Here is a 27,094-nt window from a genome sequence, read left to right on the forward strand (position 1 = left end):
CCGAGGGATATGTGGTTAAGTGGGATTGGTATTTACTGTTACAACAAAATCTCCCCTTCTAAAGCAGTTGCAATGTTGAATATGTAACTTCGTAAAACCCCCTTGTTTTCTTTGTATGTTTGGTGTACCGCTAGGTTTAAAAAGACAGTGTGGCTTCTCTGCTCCGCTGAGACATTTTAGTGGGGTGTGGACCAGGGTTATTGTATGTCTAATACTTGGTTTGTAGAATTGTAATGAAATTCCTTCTGAATTCTCAGGGTCAGTCCTCAGGCCAGACTGCTGCAAACCTGCACACCCATGATTGATAGCAGTATGGGACATCTATTCTGATATTTATATCTGAAAAAAAGTCATTCATTTTTTTTTATACATGAGCACACCTAAAATTAGCTTCTATTCTGTTAGAATCCAGTGGTCTAAAGCTGCATGTTCAGGTCAGAAATGTTGTCCCTCCTGGCAGATCCAGGGAGAAAAGTTTTACTTTATTACATATGGTATGTCATATGATGAAGGTGGCCTTGTAGAAACACTTGGATGGGCAAAGTTGCTGCAAGTTAAAGATGCTCAGCTGCACTGAACACCATGTCACTTTTGATAGATGCTAAATATGTGTTTAGAAGGCTAACCTTAATGACCCTACTTTAAAATGCATGCCCTCACTCACTTGTGATGATGTTCATGTTAGAGAGGGATGTTAGACAGAAGGTCTGGTTTACTGGGATGAAGTGGAGCAGGTCTACAGGCAGGCTGCCTGTATGGTCAGAGGCTTAGTGTATGAAGAGGAACTGCGGGAGCCAGGCTCCTTCAGGAGGCTGAGGGAGAAAATCACTGTCTTTGTGTCCCTGCTGGTGGGCTATAGAGAAGATAGACCTAGATTCAGGTCCATGGCAAAAGGATGAGAGTCAACACCACAACTGCTTGTGACACCATACGTTCTGATTAGATAAGAGAAACAAAATTTCCAAGAATGTGGTAAAGCCCTGGAGCAGGCTGTCCAGGGAAGTGGTAGCTTTCTATCCTTGCAGGATTTCAGATATGGCTGTGCCAAGGCCCTGAGCAACCTGATCTAGTTGGATCCATGCTGATCAGGAGGCTGGACTGGATGACCTCCAGAGGTGCCTTCCAACCTAAATTATTCTGTGGTTCTAAATATAGCATGTGAGAGTGCTAAACTTGACTGTGGCATGATTAAAATTGTGCTTAAAGCTAGAGCAGGACAGCAATGCAGTGCTTTTGGGACTCAAATGCAGCACTTCCAAAAAATATAGACACATGCATTTTCAGTGGAAACTCAGTTATTCTGTAGCATAACAATATACCAGCTGAGAGTTACATGGCTGTTTTAAAACCATAGCTATGTCTTAGGGTGTGCGTGATGCTTAAATGTACTTTGTGAGGGGTCAGATTTAATTCTCCAGGTCATAAACTGAACAGCTGAATGGATTCAAGACTTCTATTTCCCATTCTGTGACAGATAATTAAAAGATTTAATCTCTTGAACAGCTGACCTGAGAATAAAGACAATACATTTCCAATATTCTGTAGATTTTCTGCAAAGTAGAGTACTTAGCTTCTCATTTTTAATTTAATATGTTGTTACTATAACTAGGACAATTTTAAGATAGTGTCTTGATTTAAAGTTGAATCTTGGGACCATTATTTTCTTGTGGACGGAATGTAAAATATACAGTGAATTCCTGTATAGGAGAGGTATTATCTCATTATTATAAAAGTGTCTGTAAAATGATTGTAAAAGGTGTTGAAGAAAAGGAGCTTTTTTAAAGGTTAGCGCAATTTCAAGTTTTAAAAGCTACATTTTCTAATCATGTCCATACCTCATCATACAGCCAATAAATGATTGATGCATACCAGCATTTAGAATTAACCCATAAGCATTAAAGCCTTTGAGTAGGTCTGGGTGTATTTGAAAGGTTTTGGATCAGTGCTTAAAGTAAAATAATTGAATCTTGCTGTGTGAGTAGAATACACTTTAAAACAATTGTTATAATTCTACCTATGTACAAATGTAATCTCAGTGATTGAAAAGGGAACATACAGAATGAATGAACACCTGTTTCTTAGTAACTTTCAGATTGATTATAATTAGTTTATTTTCTGTCTTTTCCCAATTTCTGATAATTATTAACAGACCAAATATGAAAGTGGGAAATCTGTCAGTCTGCCGGTGGGTCCTTGGGGATTGCTGCTGTAGTGCAATAGTGTTGGGCACATAGGCTGCCTACCTGGGCAACAAAGGGATGATATACAGCAATTTTACTTTACCCTTCCCTGCTGCTAAGTGGAACTCGCAACTGGAATTGGCCTAATCAGTTCGTAAATAAGTGTTGATTCCATTTATATAGGTATAACTGTGCTAGCAGGCTGCCAGTATTTGGTCTGATGGCATGAATTAGGTGATGGATTTGACCTGCAATTTGAAAGAACATTAAATGAAGGCTTAAAAAAAGCAAATTGTAAAGCACAGCAGAAAATGGTCTTGAAATAGAGGTGCAGGGATTATGCTGCTTTCTCAAGTGCTGTACTGAATGGCACTGTATTGGTGGTGTATTTATTAATAAAGATATTATTACTATCTGTATAGAAAACCTCCATGACACCATCTTAACCAAAGAATATATTAACAAAAAATCATAGCTTTTTTAGATAATAATAATCACAGAATGGCACAGTATTGCTCCTTTTTCACAAATAGTTAGCTAGCATTTGGGCACTTTTAATTATTTTGGTTAAGAGGAAGAATTGACAACAAATGCTGGTATTCCTTGCTAAATTACTTCTTAAGAACATGAAGAAAGGCCAGGTTTGTTATGAACAGGAGGGCAAAAACCCAGGAGGCAATCTCCTTATTCAGAAACACCCTTTTCAGCTGTTTCTCCACTTCAGAGAGCCTGTGGCTCTGCTCTTCCTGTTGGGATTAGTAATCAGTGGGTTTTGCCTTTCCCCTGATCCTTCTTCTCTGTCCTCAGGACAGTACCTGTGTTTGCCAGCAGTTCCCAGGTGTTTCTACGCAGAAGTTTTCTATTGTTTTATAAACCTTTCTCTAAAAGAGGTGGGTTTCTTTTTCTTCTTTTTCACTTGTTCTGTAAAGTTTTGATATGAGTCTACATGACAGACTCAGTTTGTGTGTTTATTTAATATTCGTTTATATCCTGTACTTGTATAATCAGAATCTGGAAATAAGAGTTTGTAACATGGTGGGAGTACTTATTTAGAAAGAGACTTGTCTAATTTTAAAACCTTAGCGATTAAACATGTTCCATTTTTATTCTACAGTGCCACATAATGTTAATTCTTGCCCAAGAGCAAGCTTAAACCCTTTTATGTAATATTTTTGCTTTGAATAAAATACAGTTGCAAATTGTTTCATACACAGTGTTCTTGCTAAGTGATTTTGTTTGGGTATTACTTTCTTCTGATTATTGCTGCTGGCATTTCAGGAAACAAAAGCTGACACCTATAGACATACAGAGTAATTATGATCCTTTTGTGGTGTTATCTGCCAAACCCAACAAGTTAAATGTCTATGAAGGTCTTTGACTCTATACATAGAAGTATTTCAGTTGAGTTCAATACAGCTGAAATACTTCACTAATATTTTTTCATTCTTTATGTTCATATTGGTGTACACTTGACCAGCATGAACATCCAAAATATGAAAGACTGTTAATGGATTCATGTCTGCAGACAAAAATCAAAGAGGCTAGAAAAAGGTAAAATATACAATAATTGGTGTAATTCACAATTAGAAGCTCATAATTATGTAGAGATACTCAAAGGGGGGAAATAGCACAGAAAGGAAGAAAATGGTACAATGTATTGCTGAAGTAATGGGTTGACAGTTGATACTGAAGTGTTCTCAGCCTCCCCAAATTGTTAGAGTATCTGGCTTCCCAAACCCATATTTGTTTAAAATGGTTAAACACAATTCTCAAATAATTTGACATGGGGTGTTAGAAAGCTGTATTTTTCTGTTCCTAATGAAGGATGAGATTTTCACATGTTTGCAGGGCTCCCTGCAAACTCCCACAAGAAGCACTGATGAGGAGGATCAGGAGAGCTGACAGCAGAGTGACAGTGGGATCTAAGAGATTCAGACATGGTTTGCATAGGAAATAAAGAAACTCACAATCCCAACAAGAATTTTAAGCAAGCACAGGAAGCAGTGAGCAGTTATGTGCTCAGGTTTGAATTTATCTCATCTGACTTTTGCTATCTCAACATTAGGTGTCTAGCCTGAGCTAGTCCAACACTGAGTGGAAAGGAGGCACTTCCAGAGTTCTGTGCCAGCCTACAGTGGCAGTGCTGGGCTTCATGGTGGAAAGTTTCTTCTCTTTTCTGATAGCAGGAACCTACTTTAACTGCTTGCCTAATATCTGGATGCCTGGAGTTAGGCGAGATGACTCCCACCCTAAAAAACCAGTGAAGGCTGAAGTTTCACCCAGTCTCTGCATTTGTACAAAACTCATGTTTTCATAGAGTTGAAGAAGTGGAAACTTGTTCCTTTGATTACAACTGCTGTTGGAAAAGATGCCACGTTAGTCTTCCTCACAGTGCTTTGGAAATGTAAAGCTGTCTAAAAGCATTGTTGTTATGAAATCAGTCATACAGTGCATGGTGTTAAAGCCTCTTTGCCTTGGGTTGTCAGCATGGTGTCAGACAGTGAAACTGTGACACGATGAGGGTCATCAAGCTGCGTGGCTTGGGGCATAAGTGCTTGTCATTCCCGTCTTCCAGACTGAAATTCAGACCACACTTTTCAACTTTTTCAGCTCAATGTTAGAAGAGGGACTGAAATCGATTTTCTTGCTTAATGATACAGGAAAGTATTACAAGTAGGCTAGCTGAAAGAGATGGTACTGATTTATGATTGACAGTATGAATAATGTTGTGAGAATGAGTGAGTCTGGAAGCTAAGTCAAATTAAGGGTTTCTGCAAGTCACAGTAGCTAATTTAGAGACTTAGCCTTTGGTACCTAACCTCTCATAGGCTTGTGTAAGCAAGTTGGTTAAGCAGCAAAGATGATTCCTGAAGATGTCTCATTTTGCACAGCCCCAATGACAGTTGTAGCTAAAAGCATTACAAATGTAAAGATTGGATCACATTAAGGAATTGTTCCCAGTTCTTTGCTTATTTAATGTGTTAGCCCTTACTGTGTCATTTTTCTAGCTCTTATGTAAGAAACTGTATTACTGATACAATTCAATTGCATCCTATAATTTTTCATCCCCTCAGGACCTCATTGGTGTTTTCACAGAGTTGCGTATCATGCCTTGAATATAAAATTGATGGTCTCTTCTTCCATCTTGATCAGATTAACTTCATTAGACTCTGGTTTTCCTAGGTAGCTCAGTTCTACGTTTACATCTGTGTTTTAAGAGAGTACCCAAAAAAAGCAAAATAACTTTTTGAAATTCAGGCCTGTTCCTAGGTAAACACTGTTAAAACCAAAGGTTCGGAAGTACAGATACTGATAGTGCAGTGCAGAAAACTGAGTCATACTAGAGTGAATGTTGATTTCATTCATTACAAAGCAGAATTGTCCTTTTTAATTCAGTGAGAGCAGGGCTGTCACTCTAAATGATAGAGAGAAATGGCATGCCATAGAAAGGGTATTTACTGACTGAGTCACGATTTGTTTTATGACTTTTTGGACGAGGAGGAGAATTATCTTTGCTTATATTCTGGTTTTGTAATAAACACTGGAAATGTGTTGTGGTAGCGCAGATCTCTTGTTCTTTCTGTGTGTCAAATTGAAGTGAAGTTGGGCTTACTTCTCATTAAAAACAATATTTGTGTGATACGTAAGTAGAGAAGAGCCAGACTGTGTCGTGATGCTCCTTTTGTAAATGGTCTGAAGTGGGGAAGAGTAAAAAGAGCTCCCATGTTTTGCAGTGCTTCAAAACAGTAAGGGAGACTTGTTGCCTCTGTCTCCATGGGAAGTCCCAGGGCTGGTGGAAGAAAAGTGTGAAGAAGGGAGATGTCCAGAAGCAGGATCTAAAGTGAGGAAAGGAAGCATCAAGTTGGGTCAGGGAGGAGCATTTCTGGGGAAAATGGAGAGAAATTAGGGATAAACAGGGCTGGTTGCAAATAAGTTGCCTTCTGGGCTGTGTCCTCTGGCTGAGCCCAGCACTTTGTAGGCAGTCTGTCTTGCCTTAAACTGTGTGTGGGTTTGGGGAGGGGGGGTTGCATGCTTACCAGGGAGTGGCACCCAGCCTCCTTGCTGGCTGTGTATGGGATGCATCCCCACATCTCATGGTTCCCCAGGTTTGTCTGTGGAGAATTTATCCTGCTTCTACATATTGCCAACAGCAATGACCAAAACCATACATGAGCAGTTACCCTTGTGGGGAAGCAGAAGGAAGCTTGAAGTGGTTAAGGAGAAATGACTGTGAATACAAACAGCCTCAGAGCTGTGCATGCAGCAAGAAGGGGATGCGGTAAAACATGTAGTGTCATGAACTGAGTCCATGAACCGGGATGGCTGTGTCAATGATGACCCAATAGACCAAGTCTTGCTTCAGCAGCATATAGGTCAAGCAATAGCATCCTACGTAATTGTGGTCTTAGTAGGTCATTTGAATTGGCAGGATTATTGACAATTGGAGCAACTTGCAGCCAGATGAAGCTCCCTGTATCCTTCCCCTTGTGCAGAGGAGGAGTGACCTACATCTGCCCAGTGGGGCTGCCAACCTCCATGTCACAGCAGCTCGCTAGGCTTTTCTGTGTTAAGCACAGAGATAAAGGCTTCTCTGAAGACAGAGGAAAATAGAGGTTTTGTAATGCTTTTGCAGAGCTAGCTGGTGTTCACTGGGCCTTGCCTACAATTTTAGTCTAATTGTATTTGTTGCATGAAATGTGAGGACTTACCGGGTTCACTCCCAGTGAAACTAAAAGCCAGTGTAGATTAAGAAAGTACACTAAACAGTTTCTTGTTTTCTCTTGTTCTGACTTGAAAAGTGTTCTTTGGTGCTTTCTTCCAACTGTATTTCAGTTTTCCCCCTTGGGGAACAGCAGTGAATTTCTGAGTCACATTTTTCATCATGCAGGGCTGCATTTATTTGCAGAGTCAGGTTGCAAGGGACCTCAAATGATCACCTGGTTTAGCCTTTCATGGTAAATGGAGCCTAGATGAGATTATCTAGCACACTTTCCAATGCATCTTGAAAACCTCTAGCAATGGGGACTAGAGGCACCATGGGTACCATGTTCCTGGGGACATTGTTGCAGGATATGATCTCACTGTGAGAAATTTATTTCTTACATCAAGATGAAATCTCTCCCACTGCAGCTCATACCTGTTGTCCCTTCTTTTCTCCATATGGCTCCTTGTAAAAGGAAGAGCCTTGATCCTTATTGTAGCTGCTCTTTAAATAGTGCAACACTGTGTGATGAGGTCCCCCTGTTTTTCCTTCTTTCCCAGTGAACCAAGTACAATACAGGTAATGTGAAGACCATGGCACCTTCTGCTTGTGCTCACCACACCCTCACCCTGACATAGCACTGGGACCAGACCTTGGCCACCTCCTCTAAACTAAGGTGTCTGTGCAAAAGCTACGTGGGTGCAGAGGCTGGATGGGGCTAGCAGACTCCAGCATTTCTTGCCCCTAGACTACACACATCTCACTAACTGTTCCCTTGGCACAATGAGCTTTTTCTGTGTTTCAATCCTGTTGAAATCACAGGAGTGAGGTTAATGTGGGATTTGGCATTCCGTTTTCATCTGTTATTTACTGAACTGCATTTCTGTACATTCCCTGGGAAAATGGTCTGCGATTCCTTTATTTTTATAAATAAGACACAATTTTATCGGTTGATATTGCTTCTTCCCCTTTTATATGCAAACGGTGAATATAAAACCTCAGAATAAAATACTCAGTTTGACATAAAACTTTTGCTGTCTGAATAAGTTGGCAGTTAACAAATAAAGCAACCCAAAACTCGGTCAAAAAGATGTGTATATATAGCTCAGAAATGTACCCGTCGATGACAGAACTGTTGGTTGCAGAGCTGTGTAAGAAGTAGCACAGTGGCTGTATGCTCCAGGGTTGTGTTTGTGTGAATATAACACGTTTCTCCTATGAATGTGGTGTTGAAAGATAATTGACTGCAGAAATTGTGTAGTCTGAATGTGAAAAGAGGCAACATGCTGATGTATCCGATGGGGATGAAGCACAATTAGGTTTATATGGATGTAACTGAATCTAAGAAGAAATGTTGCGACAGCTTAAAATCATAGAATTGTTAGGGTTGGAAAGGACCTTAAGATCATCAAGTTCCAACCCCCCTCCCATGGGCAGGGACACCTCACACTAAACCATATCACCCAAGGCCTCGTCCAACCTGGCCTTGAACACTGGCAGGGATGGAGCATTCACAACCTTCCTGGCCAACCCATTCCAGTGCCTCACCACCCTCACAGTAAAGAATTTCCTCCTTATATCCAATCTAAACTTCCCCTGTTTAAGTTTTAACCCTTTACCCCTTCTCCTGTCACTACAGTCCCTAATGGAGAGTCCCTCCCCAGCATCCCTATAGGCCCCCTTCAGATACTGGAAGGCTGCTAGGAGGTCTCCATGCAGCCTTCTCTTCTCCAGGCTGGACAGCCCCAACTTTCTCAGCCTGTCTTCATACAGGAGGTGCTCCAGTGCCCTGATCATTCTCGTGGCCTCCTCTGGACTTGTTCCAACAGTTCCATGTCCTTTTTAAGTTGAGGACACCAGAACTGCACACAATACTCCAAGTGAGGTCTCACAAGAGCAGAGTAGAGGGGCAGGATCACCTCCTTCGACCTGCTGGTCACGCTCCTTTTGATGCAGCTCAGGATACAGTTGGCTTTCTGGGCTGTGAGCGCACACTGAAGCCGGCCCATGTTCATTTTCTCATCAACCAGCACCCCCAAGTCCTTCTCCGCAGGGCTGCTCTGAATCTCTTCTCTGCCCAACCTGTAGCTGTGCCTGGGATTGCTCCGACCCAGGTGAACTTTACCAGTGTTAACTGATTTGCACCTGTGTGAGGCAGTGTGACTTGTAACACCAGCACTTCAATAACATCAATACCTATTTATATTTGAAATAACTATATGATTGCAATAAAACAAGAGTTAATGCCTTCTTAGTGCCAAGTTAAGCAGAGGAAATAAAAAACAGGAGTTCATTTTTATAGTTCAAGAGTTAAGACATTTTTATAGACCTCAGAATACAACATAAAAAAGAAAGGTATTTAAATTATTGTCTGCAATACTTTTAGAAACACTGTTCCATATAGTGGAATGTTAGTAAATTATAATTCAATTAGTGATGAGGGGTGACTCATTGTGGCTTGGCTAGCAAAATGAACCATTGTTTTCCTCATTAGTTTATCTTGCTTTCACTTTTTGGTATTGCTACTATTCAGCTTGTACCAGGGAATGGAAAGAGAAATAAGCTGTGGAAATTCTTTCTAAACAGTTTTTCCCCAGTTCCAAACATTTGCTCGTTTCCAAGCCATGGAATGTGCTTGTTCCCCTCCTCCATTCAGTGACACAGATGGAGCAAATATCAGTGTGACGAGTGGTGCTGAGCAGGGGTGCAGCCCTGTCAATGCTAAAGACCTGGGAGGAGGAAATAGCACCAAAATGCCAGTTTCTGATTTAGGGTTACGGCTGTCTCTATCTTAAAGGCCTGAAGATGAAGGAACTGGCAGGAGTGTGGCTTGAGTAACTGGTGGAGGTGATGGGAGTGATTATCAGGCAGCCGTAGAGCTGCAGAACAGCAACAGACATGGAGTCCAGTGTTGTTTCTTAAATTGATTCTTAAAATTTTGGAGCTGTTTATGATGGAACTAAGCAATAAAGAATATAAATGAGTTTAGATGTATTCCAAAAAAGCAAAACAAACTTTCTGGTTTGTTTCATGCTACTAAAGTGAGCTGAGGGACATAATTTCATTTCAGATGTTACTGATGAGAAATTGTAACCTCAGGGGAAAGGCTGAACTTTCTGGTAGTGATGAGTAAACTGCTAAGCTCAAGACTTTGGCTGAATTCAGGTATGAAATTAATGCTGCATCTTCCACTGAGATCAATAATAGTTTTATTGATGGGCTTCACTGAGAACAGGGGGAAGGCCAGCAGCATCACATTTCCTCGTGGTGACTTTGCCTTTATCTATTTTACTTTCAGAACAGCACTCCACACTGTTGACAAATTCCTCAGTGATCATCAGCCAAAATGAATGTATTTAAGTAGGCTTAGGATCTGACCTGCTACATTGCAGCTACATCCCTTTATAGAGAATGGGATTTGGAAAGCAGGCAGAAAAAATGTTTTCTGGCATGGTCACTGTAGGCTAAATGCAAGGATTAAATTGCTGGGAATTGGGAGCGTGTGCATGGGATGTGGAGAGCTGAAGATGAGGATGTGTCTAAAATCCCCTCTGCCTTCCAGGGCAGGTTTCTTGTTCATGGCTTTGAACTTGGCATTCAGAGTCCACATTCTGAACCTCATTGCAGTGTCTCACCTCGCCTTTGTGAACGTGAACAGAGCTGTCCATGCAAAGGCTGGGGTTAGACTCTTGACGCTTGAGTCCTTGAGTAAGTGGAATTTGCAGCTGTAGCTCCCTATTTGATCTACTGGGGTTAAACTCATCAGATTGCCCTAATCTGGAAACTATAGCCAACTTATTTTTGCGAAGAATGATTTCTGCACATGTGTGTGGCTATGCATGCCTGTTCTGGTGGTGCCATCATCAGAGACAGGCTGAGCTGCGGGAGGTGGGCCTTGCCACAGGTCAGCCCGGTATAAGTGTCTCCCCAGATTTTCTCCAACAAATGTGCCGTGGATTCAGAAAGGTCAATATAGTCATGTGTTCTTGGAAAAGAAGGAAGGTAGCTCTTCAAAATGGAAGATTCTCAGATCTGTGGGGTGACACAGAATAAAGCACTCAGTACCCCACACTCTCACAAAGGATTTAAGTTACAAACAGGCACATATAGGTGCTTTACCATCCACTACATATGGAAAAGGGAAGGCGTTTCCTTGCAGTCCTCTGTGGATGGCTGAGAAATGAGATGTGAAAAATCAGCTCACTCTGCCTTTGGATGTGCTGAAAAACAGGTGTGAGAAGGAGGTTCTCAGCCTTGCAGCTTAGGACTTTTATCTGTCCATGCACATTTCAGGCACATGAATCTTCCCTTAATCCAAGTCTCAGGCCTCATAATTCTCAAAATCTTTCAATTTTCTTGGAGGAGAAAGGGCAGGATGGTGGGGTGAGTGAGGTGGAGGGGCAGTGGGGCTATTGTGTGCATACATTGCTTTTTCCTTTGAGACACCCCCAAAGTGAAATTTCAGGATTCCAATTAAAACACATGAGAGGTTGAATCTTTTTGTCTAAATAGCACCCAACCCACATTATCATCCAATAATTTTGTACGACAGGTGGCCAATGATTGCAGAACTATAGCAGTGTCTGTGTAACTTTTCAGAACAGAGGAAAGCAAAGAAGATCATTTTATTCTACCTAATTACTTGGCTAATACTAGTTATTTTCTATCGAAACACTCAAAATTTCTGTAGATTAAGACAACTTAATTGGTGATTTTGTATGTAAAACAATAATAAATTAACATTTAGTGATCTCCTTCTCTCTTTGTGTATGTGTAGCATCAGCAGCCCACACAGAAAATTCCATCCCTAAAACCTGCTCCATGCATTCATTTACTCCCAAGAGGAATACCAGAAAATGATGTTGGTGTCTTTGCAGTGCCTGTCATCTTTCTTGCATCATTCACACTATCCCCTGAATGTCAAATTTGTATTGTAGTTTAATTCCTCCCCTAATTGCAATTTTTGGCGGAACCAACTGATATTTATTGCCTCATTTTGCTTCTTAGATTTTTCTCGCATGAAATGCCCGGCTTGGATTCTGGGTATTAATCGGAGCAGTTCTTGTTACAGTACCATTTCTATTGCAGGCAGGATGCCTTCCCTTAGCACAATACATCCCATTATACTGTTCACTTTCCCATCTTACAGCTAGCTATTCAGCAGATGGTTTAAGTTTCCCTCTTGCACTCTCAAGTCCTTTCTCTGATTAGTCCCTTGTAGTGCTTGGCCTTTAAGAAATGAATACCTTCTGTTAATTGCTTGTGCTATCCTTATTGCGTGGCAGTTTTTTCAGCACTAAATCATAGCCTTTGACCTCTACTTAAGCAGATCTTTTCTTATCTGGTGTCTACTCCTTTTGTTACCTGCCATCCCTATCAGCTTTGTAAGGTCAGCAGGTTCCCTATGTCGCAGGTTCATTTCTGAAGGCGTGTGACCTGCGGTTCCATTGTGATGGCTGTCTTTGTCTCTTTGCTGCTAACTGGACTGTATCCTTTTGCCCTCTGACCTGTGTCACTTTGCAAACAGCTTTCTGGACACGTCAGGACTCTGTCACCTCATTATGAGACAGGGTTTTGCTTTTCTTAGTCCTCTGAGGATTTTCTTGCACCCTTTTTCTGTGTTTGATGAACCACATTTTTCCCCATTATAAAATCTCTGCTAAAGGCTTTGCAGGCTTTCTGTTTGATTGCTGCTCACTATTTCATGTGTACAGTTTTCTGAGGATTACTAGATGGTGCTTTTATTCAAGTTGGGGGAGTAAAAGGGGTCTGGATCTAGGTCTGCTGTAGAGAGGTTCCCCTTGTGAGAAAGTAGCTGGGAGAAGTTCTGCTTTCATTCGCCTGACTTGCTGGCCAGCAAACGAGGTCTATCATCATAAACTTAAGGCTGAAGGAAGCTCTTTATTCCCCAGACATAGCAGGGATCAGAGAAGGACTCATGACCCAGTTACTGCTGGAGCAAGCACAGCTGCCTGCTCTCTGTTAGGCAGAGCTCAGAATGAATTCTCAGCCTGATGCCGCATTTTAAGTTTTCCTCCTTCATAAGTCATTGTCAGTGTCTTGTACTTCAGTACCTGTACCGCAGGACCCCACAGGTTAATTTTTTTGTGTGTACCTTGTTTGTGTGTGTTTCAATTAGAGATGCCTTATTGCTGTGCTGGAGGTGAGAAGTGTTTTCTCATGCATGGTCTTGAGGATGGAGGTGTTTGAGAACAGGGAGGTTAAATTCAAGCTGTTTCTGAGCAGGACAGGTTTTGGTAGGATGTGACTGGTCACCAAGGGCACGATTGGGTGACTCTGCAAATCCATTACCAGCCAGAATGGGACTGATGCAAGAGAGGCTGGGAGACATGGGTTTAGGTTAGAGATACCATTTATCCAACTCTTTCTCATTAAACCTTTATCCTTTTACTGTTTATTTTTGCTTCTCCCATGTTTTTCATCTTTATTTGGATCATAAATGCTCAAGAGCTAGACCATTTAGTAGTAGTGCCAACTTTAAACACACCACCAAGGAATATGTAAGTTCAGTTGGTAAATGATGACAGGTAAAAGGAAACCTCTATTTCGTAATTTCATTTTTGTCCTAGTGATAAAGCATTGCCCAAACCTCTACCATTACATACAGAGGTATACTTAATTTTATTGCATTTTTGTTTGTTTGTTTGTTCAGGATCATATTATCCTCAATAGAAAATCCAAATGAACACTCACCTGGATGTAAACCACTGTAAGGCAACAATTACATGAAGCAGCAATACAGCCACTTTTTGCAACTGAAAGCATTTCTGTGAAATATGATGATTTCTTGGATTTTCCAGCATTTTAAAAGTGAAAATCATTAATTATTGATTGTTTCTGAAAATAGATTTGTTGATCTGTATTGACACTGGACTCTGTAGTCTCCACTGGCTATTAAACAGTCATATATGTGAATGGTTAGAAACTGAGTGACTTAATGCCCAGGAGATAGTTCCATAAAATCATAGAACATCCTGAGTTGGAAGGGACCCATGAGGGTCATTGAGCCCAACTCCTGACTCCACACAGGGCAACCTAAAGTTTAAACGAATATGCAGATCCCAAGTAGCATAGGAATTGCTGTTTGCAAGCATGTACGTACATATGGTATATTGCAAAGTCCCAAAATCTTGGGTGTTTTAGCTTTGATTTTTAAGAAATGCTTGCTTATAAATGACTCCATATTTATAGTGAAGAGAAACATCTACATTCTTCTCTATTTAAGAGAAGAAATGTTTCTAAATGTTTTCAAAGACTGGCTATGGAAAAAGCTCAAAATGGTTTAGTGAGGTGGTGTGAGCGTGGAAGAGCAGAAGCAGAGTTTGACTATATATCTTATCTATCGCCTTCAATTACAATTGACATTCATTTTAACTTTTACTGGGAAGAGGGAAGTGCATACACGAAAAAATCATGAGTTAATTAGGAGCAGATCTGAAATCTATTTAAAATGCCATTTACAACCAATGGTATCAGAAGCTATAAAGAGTTTGCAGCCAACTAATCCATTCCAGAGTGGCCTAAATTTGTTGCTAAGCTGCCTGGCTGCTGTTTGCAAAGACATCAGTGAAGGCATTGACCTCAGTCATGTAACTTTGGCAGAAAGAAACCTGAAACAGAGGATGGGTGAGGGCATTGATGTGGCTACGAGAACATCACTTGAAGTTGTAAGAGAAGCCAAGTGCTTCATCCTTTTCTATAGCAAGGGCAATGTGCTGTTACTACCTTTATAACAGGGGAGTTGCAGGTGCCTGGGAGGTGTTGATCTGAGAAATCAGTTTAAAGCTATACTGCTTCCTGGATCATTTGTAGCATCAGTGTCAGGAGGCGGTGTCTGAGCTGTCTTTTCTGTGCTGCTGTCACTGCTGTCTCTTATAAGGCTCCCGTGAGCCAGCTCATCACACTGGTTGAGTACAATGGTCATGTGCTTTGTGCCCATAAAGCCCCTGAGTAATGCTGGAGTTTCACAGAAACACCATCAAATCATTCTGAGCTCTTCAAGTGTTATTTCTGCTTGCTGTAGCCAAGTGGTGAGACCACAGGGGAAGCTCAGAGATTGCACCTAGAGTTGTAAATACAAATTAGTACACTCTGTGACTGCATTATGATCATATAACAGTAATATGCAAATTATATAACATTTAGCCTTGAAAAGGAGAAACCCTGATGAGCAGAGGGAAAGGCTGTGTTAGAGCGAAAGAGTTTTTGCTTTTCCTGCCTATTAATTTACATTCCTTTGGAGTATTGCTATTTAGTAAAGTGCCTTCTGTGTTTCTGCCAAGCCGAAGTAGCCGCTGGGAAAAACTAAGTAGGCCAAATCTTGCAAATATCTGGAGAGCTCAGGCAGGGTGGCTGATGGTGATCCAAAAGGGCGCGGGGAGGATCTGGCCTCACACAGACAGCACAATAGTATTGAGCAATATAAAATCCTGCCATAAGGTTTTAATGCCAGAAGTCAGTTGCTGCAAGGTAACACGTAGGTAAGAATTTTTATAAGTTGAGTAATTCATAGTTTTGATTCAATGTGCAGAACATGGGACCTTCAGGTCTTGCCCTCTGGGTGTCAGGCCATGTCAGCTGGGTGCTGTGTAAGTTATGGACCACGTCTGGCATGGCCCTGGACAGTGATATACTCACCATATAGATTTCTGAAGTCAGAGCTCTTCAGTTGCCTTATGGAAATCCTCTTCTGCTCCTGGCAGACTGTACTGGGCAAACAAATGTTTTGTTTCATATCCGTTACAAAATGTAAAGACCTTTTCTGTAAGTAATAAACCAAAGGGAAACATGATGAAATTCGGGAGAGTTCCTGATTTCTGCTGTAAGTGATGGGCATTTCTATAAGATCTACAAACTATCATGTTTCTGTCTCTTATCATGAAATACTTTCAAATTTGATCATAATGACATATATATGCTTTTGAAGCATTGATGCTTTTTTTAAAGAAAGAATAGTCTCCACCCCCTCTTTGTATAGTGTTTATAACCCTTCAGCCATAGTGAGATAAGAGCTTCACTAAGCCCTAAAACTTGCACTTTATTCTACACAAATAATCCCCCCTTTTCTTTTAAACAAAGAAAAAAAAACCAGTATTTCAAGTTTTAAACAATAGTTTGTGGTTTTAATGGAGAGTGGAAGGTATTGAACTTTCTGTGACGTGAATTGGCATTGACTGTTGAGGCCGATGGAGACTCACCCTTCAACGTACGTGCTAATTAGATCAGTTCAATAGATTTTAACAAAATTCAGTGCAAACTATTGTTCAACCTGCCCAGCAGAGTAAACTTGCTGTGCTTTTTGTGGGTGGTGCTGCACAAACTGTGCTGCTTTCACAGCCCTCCCTCAGCAGCACCAGAACCCGTGGAGACCTCTTTTCACATTTACGCCCCTGGCTGGTTTCTGTTTGCTGGAGAAGAAAACTCTGTGTCTTTGCTGCTATGTAAGCAAGCAGGCACTGACTGGGTAAAGGGTGGTGAGTGATGGAAAGGGGAGAGCATTTGGCTTCTGTGAAGCCTGCAGGAAGAAAACTGATCTGCATTGTGAAAAAGGGTGGTGCAATCCTGTCCCTATCCCAGCACTTTACTCCAGGTTTAGCCAGCTGTTCTCCAAGCCAGCAGTCCCCTTTCAATGCACAAGCCATGTTACTGCCTTCATACAAATTCAGTCCAAAGCAAGTGAGAACTCCAGATTTTAATCCCCATGGAGTATTCACATGGTAACTGTGCCAGCAAGTACTGCTTTAAATAACACATCAGTGTAATTCCAGTGATACAGGGTGCAACTCTGTATGCACAATCACGGAGAGATTTTTGGCTGCCAAGTGTCTTGATGACCACCTGTGGGAGAGACAAGCTTATAGCATCTCCTGACACCAGTGCTGTGCCCTCCTGCTCCATGGAGAAGGGATAGCCTTGACTAGGGGGATGGCCAGAGGGGTATCATACCTCAGTACCTCAGCCTGCGTTCTTAAGTTGTGGCCAGGCAGCTTGCAGGTTTTCCTCCTTTAAGCCTCTTTTCTCCAGGTGCCAAGCAGCACCCTCAGTGGCTATGTAGGGTGGCATCTCCTGATGCAAAGAGCCATCGCTGGCACGTCCTGTGTCCGGTTCCTCTGGGGCTCTGCCAGTCGTGCCCTGCCCCATGGACGTGACAATATTGAGGCTTGTGCAGGATGCTATTTTTACACGGCGGCAGTGAGGTGCTGGCTCACGTCCTGTCCTGCTGTGTGTGGGTGCTGCGGGAATCATCTGACCCCAAGCACATTGGTGTCAGAGCTGCCTCAGCTCCCAGTGCCCTGCTGCTCCGGCCGAGCTCCTCTCCACCGGCTGGCCACGCAGCAGCAGTGTTTCTGGTGGCATTTCCCCTTCAGAAGGAAATTAATGCAGGAATGCTGGAAGATACAGGTACAGTGTGACGACTCCACATTTTGGAGGGCCTACACCTGAAATGATTTGTCTTTCATCCGGAGCTGTGGTGACTAAATCACTGATACCGTCATGAGAATAATTATTCTGTGTTTACGTGGAAATGCAGCAGAGTGGAGGAAGATGGTTAAACATTTATTTGACATAAAGCTTCATATAATTATATGAATGATGATTTGGGAATTATAATGATGCTGGCACTTAGCTGACAGCTCGGTTTGAAAACTTTCCTCATCTAATTTAAATTGAATTTAGACTTCATATTAGGTTGTGCTGAAAAACAATACCTATTGCATTATGCAGATATATTGGAGTGCTGTTCCTATATTCTTTCTGACTGTAATCTTACTAAACCCATACAAAAATAGCCTTTACATCGCCACAGTAACGGTTCCTAAAATTAGCAGAGGTTTTTACTAACTGCCTTTGGATTTGGTAAATATTTTATCATAATAATGAGGGCAGGAGGTTACCTCCTGCTAGGCTTGTTTACGTGATGTGAATTCTGCGCTGAGCATATGGCGAGTTTGGAGCTCTTGCGTACTGAGTACTTGTGCTGTGCTGCATCCCTTACGCATGGTTGTATTCACATTCTGCTGGGTAACACCTCTCTCTCCTTTGCCCCTGATCCCATAAAGTCTGTGATTAGCAGTAAAAGCAGAGCTTGGTTCAGTTGTGGTGTCTGCTTGCTGTCCTGTATTAGGTATAGGTCTCTGTTCTGATTGTGATCCATAAGAGGTGCTGGAAAAGGCATGCAATCCTTTCCTTAGTGCCACTGGAAAGGCTGTTTATAAGTAATAGCAGGTATAAATCTCAGAAAGGAATGTGATTCTTGAACTGTTTTAGTTTGTGTTTTTGGACTTCATGAATGAATTTAATTAAATAGAGACCTATTAACATAAAGATTTGTTGAATTAGATGAATTGCCTGTCTTGTGGTATAGGAACTAAAGAGAGAATCAGCAGTAGTGCTTTGCTGTAGGAGGGGAAGAGCAGTGTTTCTGGGGCAGTGGCTGGCCCTACTTGGTGCAGAAAAGCCTCATTTGGGGGAGGAAGCAAGCTCGAGTTCACGAGTGACAGTTCAGCCCTCTATAGCCAAGTAGAGGGCTTGTGGGACTGTGTAACATGGACATTGAAAGCAAAATTTCTTCAGCTTTCCCTGTTCTTCTGCTTCTTCTGCTGTGAGATGTACTGAAGGCATTGCGTTATAAGGAAAAACATACAAACATGTTTGAAATGGCTTTTAACACAAGCTGCTAATTGAGAAATAAGGTAAACCAGTTATTTAATGTTACAGAGCATCTAACATGTCAGCTCCTTGGGCAGGTTTGGTACCTATCCCTTTGAGCACACTAGGCTCCCTTCTGCCCTGGTGCCAGGACCACTGGGGTGCATGGCTGGGCCGGGCTGTGCCCAGAGAATTACTCTTCCTTGCTGCAGAGAGTGGTTGGAAGGATGGATGGGGAAAGCTTGTGGAGTTACCGTTTCATAATCACTCTTTTCTTCCTTTCTGTGGAAAGGACCATTGAGGTCTCAAGCCCCCACAAGGCTCCATAATGAATCACCAGCTCTTAGGGGAAAATAAAACCCCCCAACCCCCTTATCTAAACTAAACTTCTAGCTCACACCCATTTAGTTCTCTGAACATCGCACATATTACTGTATTACTTATTACCGTGTTATATTATCCTTACTGCCATGTCACCACTGGAAGAACTCCTTGTCATTGTATTTTACACACAGGCACAAGACAGAGAGGGAGCAGGGGCCAGCTTTAGGCATTTAAACCCAGGAGTACATGGAATATTTAGAGGTACTCAAATGCTTGTTTCTTTTCCTTTCATCTGGGTGTTTTTAAATCCAACCCTGGGTGTCTTGACTGAGGTGACACAAGGCAGGTTTGGCAAAAAAACAACTTGAACTCCAATCTCTAATTCCCGTCGGTGCTGCTGCGCTCATCTGCTTCTCCTTTAATCCTGCTCAGAGGAGATTGCAAATTTAATTCCCCTCTGGGCTGCTGTGCACCACACCCTCCACAGATCACTTGATACAGCATTTCAGCAATCAGTACTTCTGTTCCTCAAATAGTAAATGGCACTTGGTCCTCATCTTCGTTTTGATTTTGCATAACCACCTCTGGCTATAGAGATGAAAGCTTTCAGTGTCACACAGAGATATTTGCTGCTAATTCCTTCATAGAATCACAGATTGGTTTGGGTTGGAAGGGACCTTAAAGATCATCTAGTTCCAACGCCCTTCATGCAGAATAATATCTGCTATCAGAGCTGAGCGTTTTTGGTTCAGAGTTAGAATGTGGCCTCTGCCTTTGTTGAAAAAGCTGAATGTTTTTATGAACTAAACAGCTAATATTGATCATTTTAGATACTAATGTTTTCTCTTTTTTTTTCCTCAGAACAAAATATCTTCATCACATGAAGTGAACGTAATGGGTTGTGAAAAGGGATGTTCCTGGTGAATTTATACAGGAGCCAGTAGTGTTGATAGTTGCTAAAGAAAATTAATGTAGCTTTTCTGCTGACGGAAGGTTGCTGTTGAAGGCAAATGATATTTTATTTGTATGAGCCAACCCAGCCTCTAGAACTGGATGAAAACAAAAATAACAGGGGAGAGGACCCTTCCCAGCTCCTTTGGTTTTCTTTTTACCATAGACTGCAGGCTCTGGTTCCACACTGTCGATCCCCAGAAACACTGTGAGGGGTTAGCACCTTCCCCTCATTGAGAGGTAGTTGTTTGGATTATAAAAACATGTTCTTTAGGAATAAGATACTTATTGGCATGAACGTTGTCTCTCCGTTTAAGTTACCCCTACTTTAGTTCACAGTACACTTTAAAATGTCCATGTGAAATACCGCAGAAGGCCAGGTTGGATGGGGGGGTTGAGAAAACTGCTTTGGTGGAAGGTGTCCCTGCCCATGGCAGGGTGTTGGAACTAAATGGTCTTTAAGGTTCCTCCCAGCCCAAACCATTCTAAGGTTCTATGATTATAATTGTGTCCTATGGCTCTTTGTCATGTCAGGTTTCTGTAATCACTAAGAGCAGTAAATCTAATCAGGTGATTTGTCAGGACAGGGTTAAATAATGTAGAGTAAATGTGGCCTTATTTGTGTCCTTATATTGAACAAAGCCATTGAAAGTCTTTATTATTAGCTTCATACTTAAGGTTTGACTCAAGATTGAATGTATATTCTTAATCATGGTACTTTTAAACTTCTCAGTATTTGATTTCTAAACTTAGTAATGGCTTCTATGGGTTCTTACGCCAAATTAAGACAAAATGCACCAAACTGGAACGAGGATTTGGACTGTATCAAATTCTGCAGTTTGTGGCCATGTGTTTCTCCTCAGTTCTATAACCCATCATGAAGGTTTCTATCATCTGGCTGTTGGACAGCCTGATAGCAAGGGGGTTTGTCATCCTCTGTGTGGGCTGGTCAAACCCTTGGAAAACAGGATCATTTTCCAAGGGTTTGATTTCCCTCAGCAGTCTGCTCATAGCAGAGAGAAGGTGACATTTTCCATCCCAGGCTCCATCGCGGAGCATGACCAGGGACTTGGGAATCTTCTCCCTTCTGCCATCACCATCAGCTTGTCTTGTGCTGCTTTCCAAACACTCCTGTCTCATCCAAATCTCATCCTCATCCCTGGCACCTCATTCTGGTCCCCAGTTCTGTTAAATCCTACTTAGTATAGCAATGCCAAAGGAGCCATTCTTATTCAAAGGGGTGTTTTTTTTGTACCTGTCACAATGTCCATCTCTGTCAGGCTTCAGCCTTTACTCCAACTTCTTCCAAAACCAAAGTGCTGTGCTTTCTTTTTAACATTGAAAAACAATATATCGTATTCTAACCTTTTTCCATCTTTAGAAAAAGCTTAAGCAGTTTGTCTGAAATTTTCCCTGAAGAAATGAGCTCAAGAACACCAACTCTGAATAGTGTCTATGTGAACAGTTCTAAGGCAAAGTTATAAGCACACTGGAAACATCACTTTACAGTTGCCATAAAGTGTATAATGCAGCTTTAATAATGAGTGATACCATTGTCCCCTCTTCCCCGCGACATTTGCAGCATGTGCATATGTCTTGAGCAAGCAGTATAGAAGTAAATCTGAGGGATATATCGTATCTGACAAATTTTACAAACCATTGCTAATTCAATAAGTTGTTCCTTATCCAGACCTGCCGAATTATGTACTACTTCACCTGTTGGAAAGAGACTGAGACTTGACATCAGAAATACGTGAGCATTGAACACTTGGCAAGATTCCTGGCAGTGATATTGCCAGCAGACAGGTCTTGCGCACCAAAAAAGTGCTGTGGAAATTGTTTGCTAGTTCATTTCTTGTCATTTTTTGCCTTTGTCAAAAACAGAGTGCAGTTAGATCTCCTTAGGGTTTGAGGATTGGTGAAGATTAACTCTGCTAAAGCAAAATGCAGTCTGGGAGAAAGGGAAATTTGGATAATTGGGCACTTATTTGTATTTCTGTATAGAAAAAATCATTCATAGTTAAGAAGGAAATTTCTAGTTTAATTCAGTTCTACAAATCAGGGTATAATAAAAGTATTTAATTTTTAATGAGCTCTTTAGTTCTGATCTGGTGAGTAGTCTCAGATCATTACATTTCATCAATAATTCGCTATTTCATATATCAAATGTTGATAATATCTTCGGCTGCCTCAAAGGCTGATTTTGATACATAAAGGCATAAAAGTAGAATGCTGAAAATTACTATGTAAGCACATTTCCTTACATGATTTGAAACATAAGTTAAAATGTGAAGTTCCCTAATAGAGTTAATTTCTCAAAATTGTCAGCAGTTGCAAGTTCAACATAAAGCACAATATATTTTAAAATATTGAAACATAAAACTAATATTAATCATTTTGTGGTGCTACATGAAAGAATAAGTATTTAAAACTGTCTTCAGTAGCAGACATTTATAATGCGCCCAAAGGCACTGTATTCCCACTGGAGTTTTGTGTAATAGTGAGTAGCTTAGCTCTGAACTGAGTAAAACAAAATAATTACGCATCTCTTTACTATGAATGTTTTAAATATGATTTGTGTTACTTCAAGATGAATGGCAGAATTCCAACAGAAATACTGCATCTTTTCCTTTGAAATTTATTTTATAGGGGAGTATTTGGGTATTTTAAATTCTGAAACTTTGATCCAGAGACCTGAAAGGAAGCAAATGTGTGAAGTTGTCCTGCCCTGTAGCTCCGGACACTGAACACCATGGGCATCGTGGAAAGCAAAGCTTTCTGTTTTCTTCCAGCTTGCAGCCAGGTCTGAGCAACCTAGTCTAATTGGAAGGTGTTCCTGCCCATGGCAGGGGGGTTGGAACTAAATGATCATTAAGGTACCTTCCAACTCAAACCATTCTATGGCTCTATGACTCTGTGTTACTGCCCTGCCCATGGGGCACACCACAGCACGAGACTGCAGCATGAGATCACAGCCATCTGTAGGCCACCACATTGGCCAGTCACTTACGCCTCTGAAGAGACACTATTCAAAAAGCCTTAGCCATGGGAAGAGTAAAACATGAAGAAAAGGCAAATGTTTAATAATTCCAAACAGAATTTTGTATTTCAAATGTAACTTTTTTAGTCCAGAATGGTCAAGATGAGGCCAGCTCTTTTAAAGTCAAGTGTTCCATGAATTAAATACTACAAATGTGATGCTTGTTAATAATTGTGGATGGAGCAGAAGTTCTTTGTCCATAGTTATAAACTTTTAGTACTTTAGTAGCTACTTTACGGAGTAACTCAGAAAAATACTTCAGTTTCTTACAGGGTTGATTCTTTTTCAGGGTGGGTAGTTTGTTTTGGGCAGGCTACAGTAAAGACAAATTCTCATGTCAAAAGTTAAGTATTTCAAAGTTCAGAGTTTCCTCTGTTTTCTCTTGAAGAGTAAGTCAGACCTCATATTAGCTTGGACTGTGTGTGCTGTTTGCACTGTGTAAATCTGGACATCTGTCTTTCCATAAACTTCTAATTGCCTGTCATGCTGTGTTGTTTTTATTGGAGATGTGCTTAATTATAACCAGGGCTTCAGTAATAGTTCCAAAGTTCACATTGCCTTGAGCACAACTTTTTTAACAATCCAGGATGTGTAATTTCAGCAGACAAGGCAGAATGCTGATGGGTGGGGAATAAAGCTATGGGTATTATTTACCCTCGGCAGCTCAATTTCTTGCATCTGTGGGTAAAATGTGCAGAAACTCCCCTGGAAGACTAGGTGGGAGGCTCAGCATCATATTGAAATACTGACTTCTTCAGGTCAGTGGATGTGGAAAGGCCTTTTAGGTACCACCACTAGGTGCTGGCTGTGGGGATGAAGTGAGAATAGAGGAGGAAAAGCAGCAAGGTGAAATATTGGAGAACAAGAGCTGGATGACTCTCTCACTGATTTACACATCTGTTATGTGTTCCAGCTGTGATGTTTGCTCTATAGACTCTTAAATACACTGTGATAAAAAACTGATGCAAGAACTTCAATAGAATTGCAAGAATAAGGTCCTGTCTCAACTGTTCCACATAACCCATGGGGATGCCAACTTGTATTCTTATTGTTAACAGCCCAATAAATGCAGTTTCTAATTTACATCACAAGATGGCAGCAAGTTTTTAATTCACTTAATATTTTACTAACCTGGCTAAACCTAATCTCTTGAAATCATGGTTTACTTATAAAATGACAGCAGACTTTGTTCAGTGATCAGATTTATGTAGCATTTACAGAGCTGTCAGTGTTTCAGTAATATGAACTCAAAACATCTACAGAATTGTATTTCTATCTTAAAATCAGTTAAAAAGACAATTACCTTGAACTTTAAAGATCAGTAGCTCACAGTGTAATTATTACTAAGTCTCATTAAAGGTATTTTGGATTAAAAAATATAGCTTTTATCTATAGTCTTTGACTTCTTGAAGAGACAATGTGATAAATGCATTTTGTGAAATTCAGGCAGAGGCCCTTAAGACTTGATCATGTGGATTCTTTTCTCTGTAAGTAATTCTGATTCATGTCTGAAATGTTTGCAGACTTGAGCTTTGAAAGTTATGAATTGAAAAGCTTTGCTCAGCTCCTTTGGCAGGTATTTTCTCCTGTGCTGGCCAATACCAGAAGTTAAAATTATTTTATCTGCTTGACCTGTTTTGTCCCAGGTGTGAATTGTCATTAATTGTAGCTCTTGCAGAAGATGCTACTGATGGCCTTTAAAACACTGCCTTTTGTTTTCCCTTGCAGTAACACAATCCCAGGCTGTTCATAGCCAACTGGAGAAGCCATCAACTACTGCAATTCTCTGCAATACCTGTGGAAATCCATGCAAAGGAGAAGTTTTGAGAGTTCAGAACAAGTATTTCCATATTAAGTGCTTTGTTTGCAAAGGTAAGTGTTTGTGAGAGCTGTTCCTCTGAGTAGGGCATTAGCACTGGGCATGTAATCTAATGGTCCTGGAAACTTCACAAACGTTTTACAATCGAATTCATGCCTGAAAGAATTACTGTAAACTCTATGACTGCTTACTGTAAGACTGTAATAATCCTAAATCCTAAAAGTGGAGTATGTTTTGGGTGGTTATTAGCCTATGGAGTTTACTGTAGAGTCAGGACCTGAAGAACAGCAGGTTGGGGGAACTGATAGTGAAACACAGTGTGGGGTGAGAAGCAAATTAGCATTTACAAAGAAACTTAGAGTTTATCCCTCTCCCAGCATTCTAATGCAGGCCATGGCCATGTCTGTTCAGACTTATGTGCTGGGCTGTGATGTTTGCATCCGAGTGTGATCCCCTGTGCTTTTACATTTTCTGGGGGCACCTACTGGGTTTGATCCAGGTCAGTGCCTGGTGATCTAATATTAACACATTGCAAATGGCAGAAAGGTGGTCAGGGAATCAATTAATCCAACAGCCCTTCTGTAGATACTTGATTGTTTGAAAGATTATCTGGAAGTTGCAAAGATCTAATTTGTTTTGAAGGTACAAATGAGTAAATATTAACTACTGCACGACCTACTTGCTTCATTATTAAGCAGTACTTCAAATGGCATGGCATGGCTCTGGTCCCAGCTGTGTTAAATGTGACTGTTTCCATTCCTATTTAAAGGAAACTATCAGGAAGAAAACTGTAGTTATTTGTTAGCTACACTGATATTTTTATAAATCCCATGGGATTAAGTATGTAGCGTTCAATGCCTGAGTAAATCTTTAATGAGTTAGACAGGATTAAATGTTCAGCTCAATAATTGTGTTCTTTCTAAAATTACTTAGCAAGGAAAAATAAGCATAGTGCAGTATCCTAACTAGCAGCAAAAATACTTTGGTCACCTACTCAGAACCAGAACGGTATATAAAGCAGAACACAGCCCATACATACATCTTTCAAACTCTTTTAAAGCCACCTGTTCTTATGGTAAATTTTTATTGCCAATTAGATTTCAGACCTAACTCAGGAAGAGAGCAGCTCATTTGCTATTCAGGAATCTTGTCTCCTGCATGAAGTCTCAGTAACATGCTGGTATATGCTGCATATAATTATCTTGATGAAATCCAAGCCCCTTTTTGTACAGATCTGCTATGAGAAAAAAGTGGCAAGTGCTACAGAAGGAACAAAACGCAGTCATGTATCCATGTTTTCATTTCATAGGGTATCTGCTTGTAGAGATTGCCAGCTCATCCACAAATGCAGCAAGCAAATTCTGACACTTCACTGATCCCAAAGTTAGGCAGTGCAGGGGCTGTCCCCCCATCATGCAAAAGATGATGATGAATGTGCTTTAGAAGCTGCATTGCCCCTTCCTGTCTGTTAGAGATAAGGATGAGTTTATTCACTTCAGTCAGATCTTGGATAAAATGAGAAAAACTCACTATGTTAAAAAGGAAGAAGCAGGGTAGCATCTGTCAGCCACCCATGAGACTCTCAGCTGGCACAGGAGGTAGTGTCAGGGATGTGTGGTTAAACTGCTTTGTGGTGTCAAAGCGCTTGGAGTACTTATATTCCTCCTTACTAATCATTTTGGTAAGTGCTAAGTTTGCACACATGGTTGGTTCCTTCCCCCAATTGTTTAAATGCTATAATTTCTTTTATCACTTTTCAACGGTTTCCATCAATTTGCTGGCATCCTTATGGTATTTGGTTTTGTCTCCTGTCTGGGTTTTATTTGTTACTTAAGAAGCATAAGTTGCTTTCTAGTGTGGATTTACCATGTTAGGTGAGAAGAGTTTAGAATCAGAACAGAGTTCTGAACACACATCTCACTAGGTAACATAAAGGGGAAAAATTAGGTTAGGAAAATGTGATTTGTGTTTTTAATTATGTGCTCAAATCAATGGTTGAAAAACTATAGTTAATGTTAGGATTTAGCAAAATGTGGTACTCTGTTCTCTTGGTCAGTTGAGCACTTTCAGCCTTAGAGGAAAGGCTTGTGCCACGACTTCTTTTTCTGAACCCCTTTTCTTGTGCTGCTGGACTGCTGTGCATGGGCAGGGGGATGATCCTGGGAATGTATTTACCTTACCATTGACTCCTCCCTGCGGTGTATTTATTTTGATAGTACTCAGCAATGCAGTTTGCCCCCTCTCACCTCATCTGCCAAAGATAGCACCCTGAAAGAGACTGTGCGTCCAGCATCCAGTGCAGCCACGGGGCAGTCCCAGGACAGATAATCCTATGAGTGGGCTGGCAGCATTGCCATGCTAAGCTGCCTGCCTGGGGTGAGTGCCTCTGTATTAAATCATGCCATAGC

General features: G+C 41.0%; 1 protein-coding gene across 16 annotated transcripts in view; it reads left to right on the forward strand.

The window, feature by feature from the left end:
* The window catches only part of ABLIM2 (actin binding LIM protein family member 2), a 134,739-nt gene that overhangs the window by 14,637 nt on the left and 93,008 nt on the right, over positions 1-27,094 (forward strand). For 15 of the 16 annotated variants that reach the window (XM_061468239.1, XM_061468260.1, XM_061468280.1 and 12 more), the window contains exon 2: positions 24,596-24,739. In XM_061468239.1, the coding sequence (XP_061324223.1) occupies positions 24,596-24,739 (144 nt within the window). Of the gene's footprint in view, positions 1-17,215; positions 17,305-24,595; positions 24,740-27,094 lie in introns of those variants that run through there. The other variant, XM_061468250.1, reaches the window with a different exon arrangement.

The sequence above is a fragment of the Pezoporus flaviventris genome, unplaced genomic scaffold (assembly GCF_033815535.1).
Source record: "Pezoporus flaviventris isolate CSIRO_AGI_PZ_B2104156 unplaced genomic scaffold, CSIRO_AGI_Pfla_v1 ptg000002l, whole genome shotgun sequence".
NCBI lineage: Eukaryota > Metazoa > Chordata > Aves > Psittaciformes > Psittacidae > Pezoporus > Pezoporus flaviventris.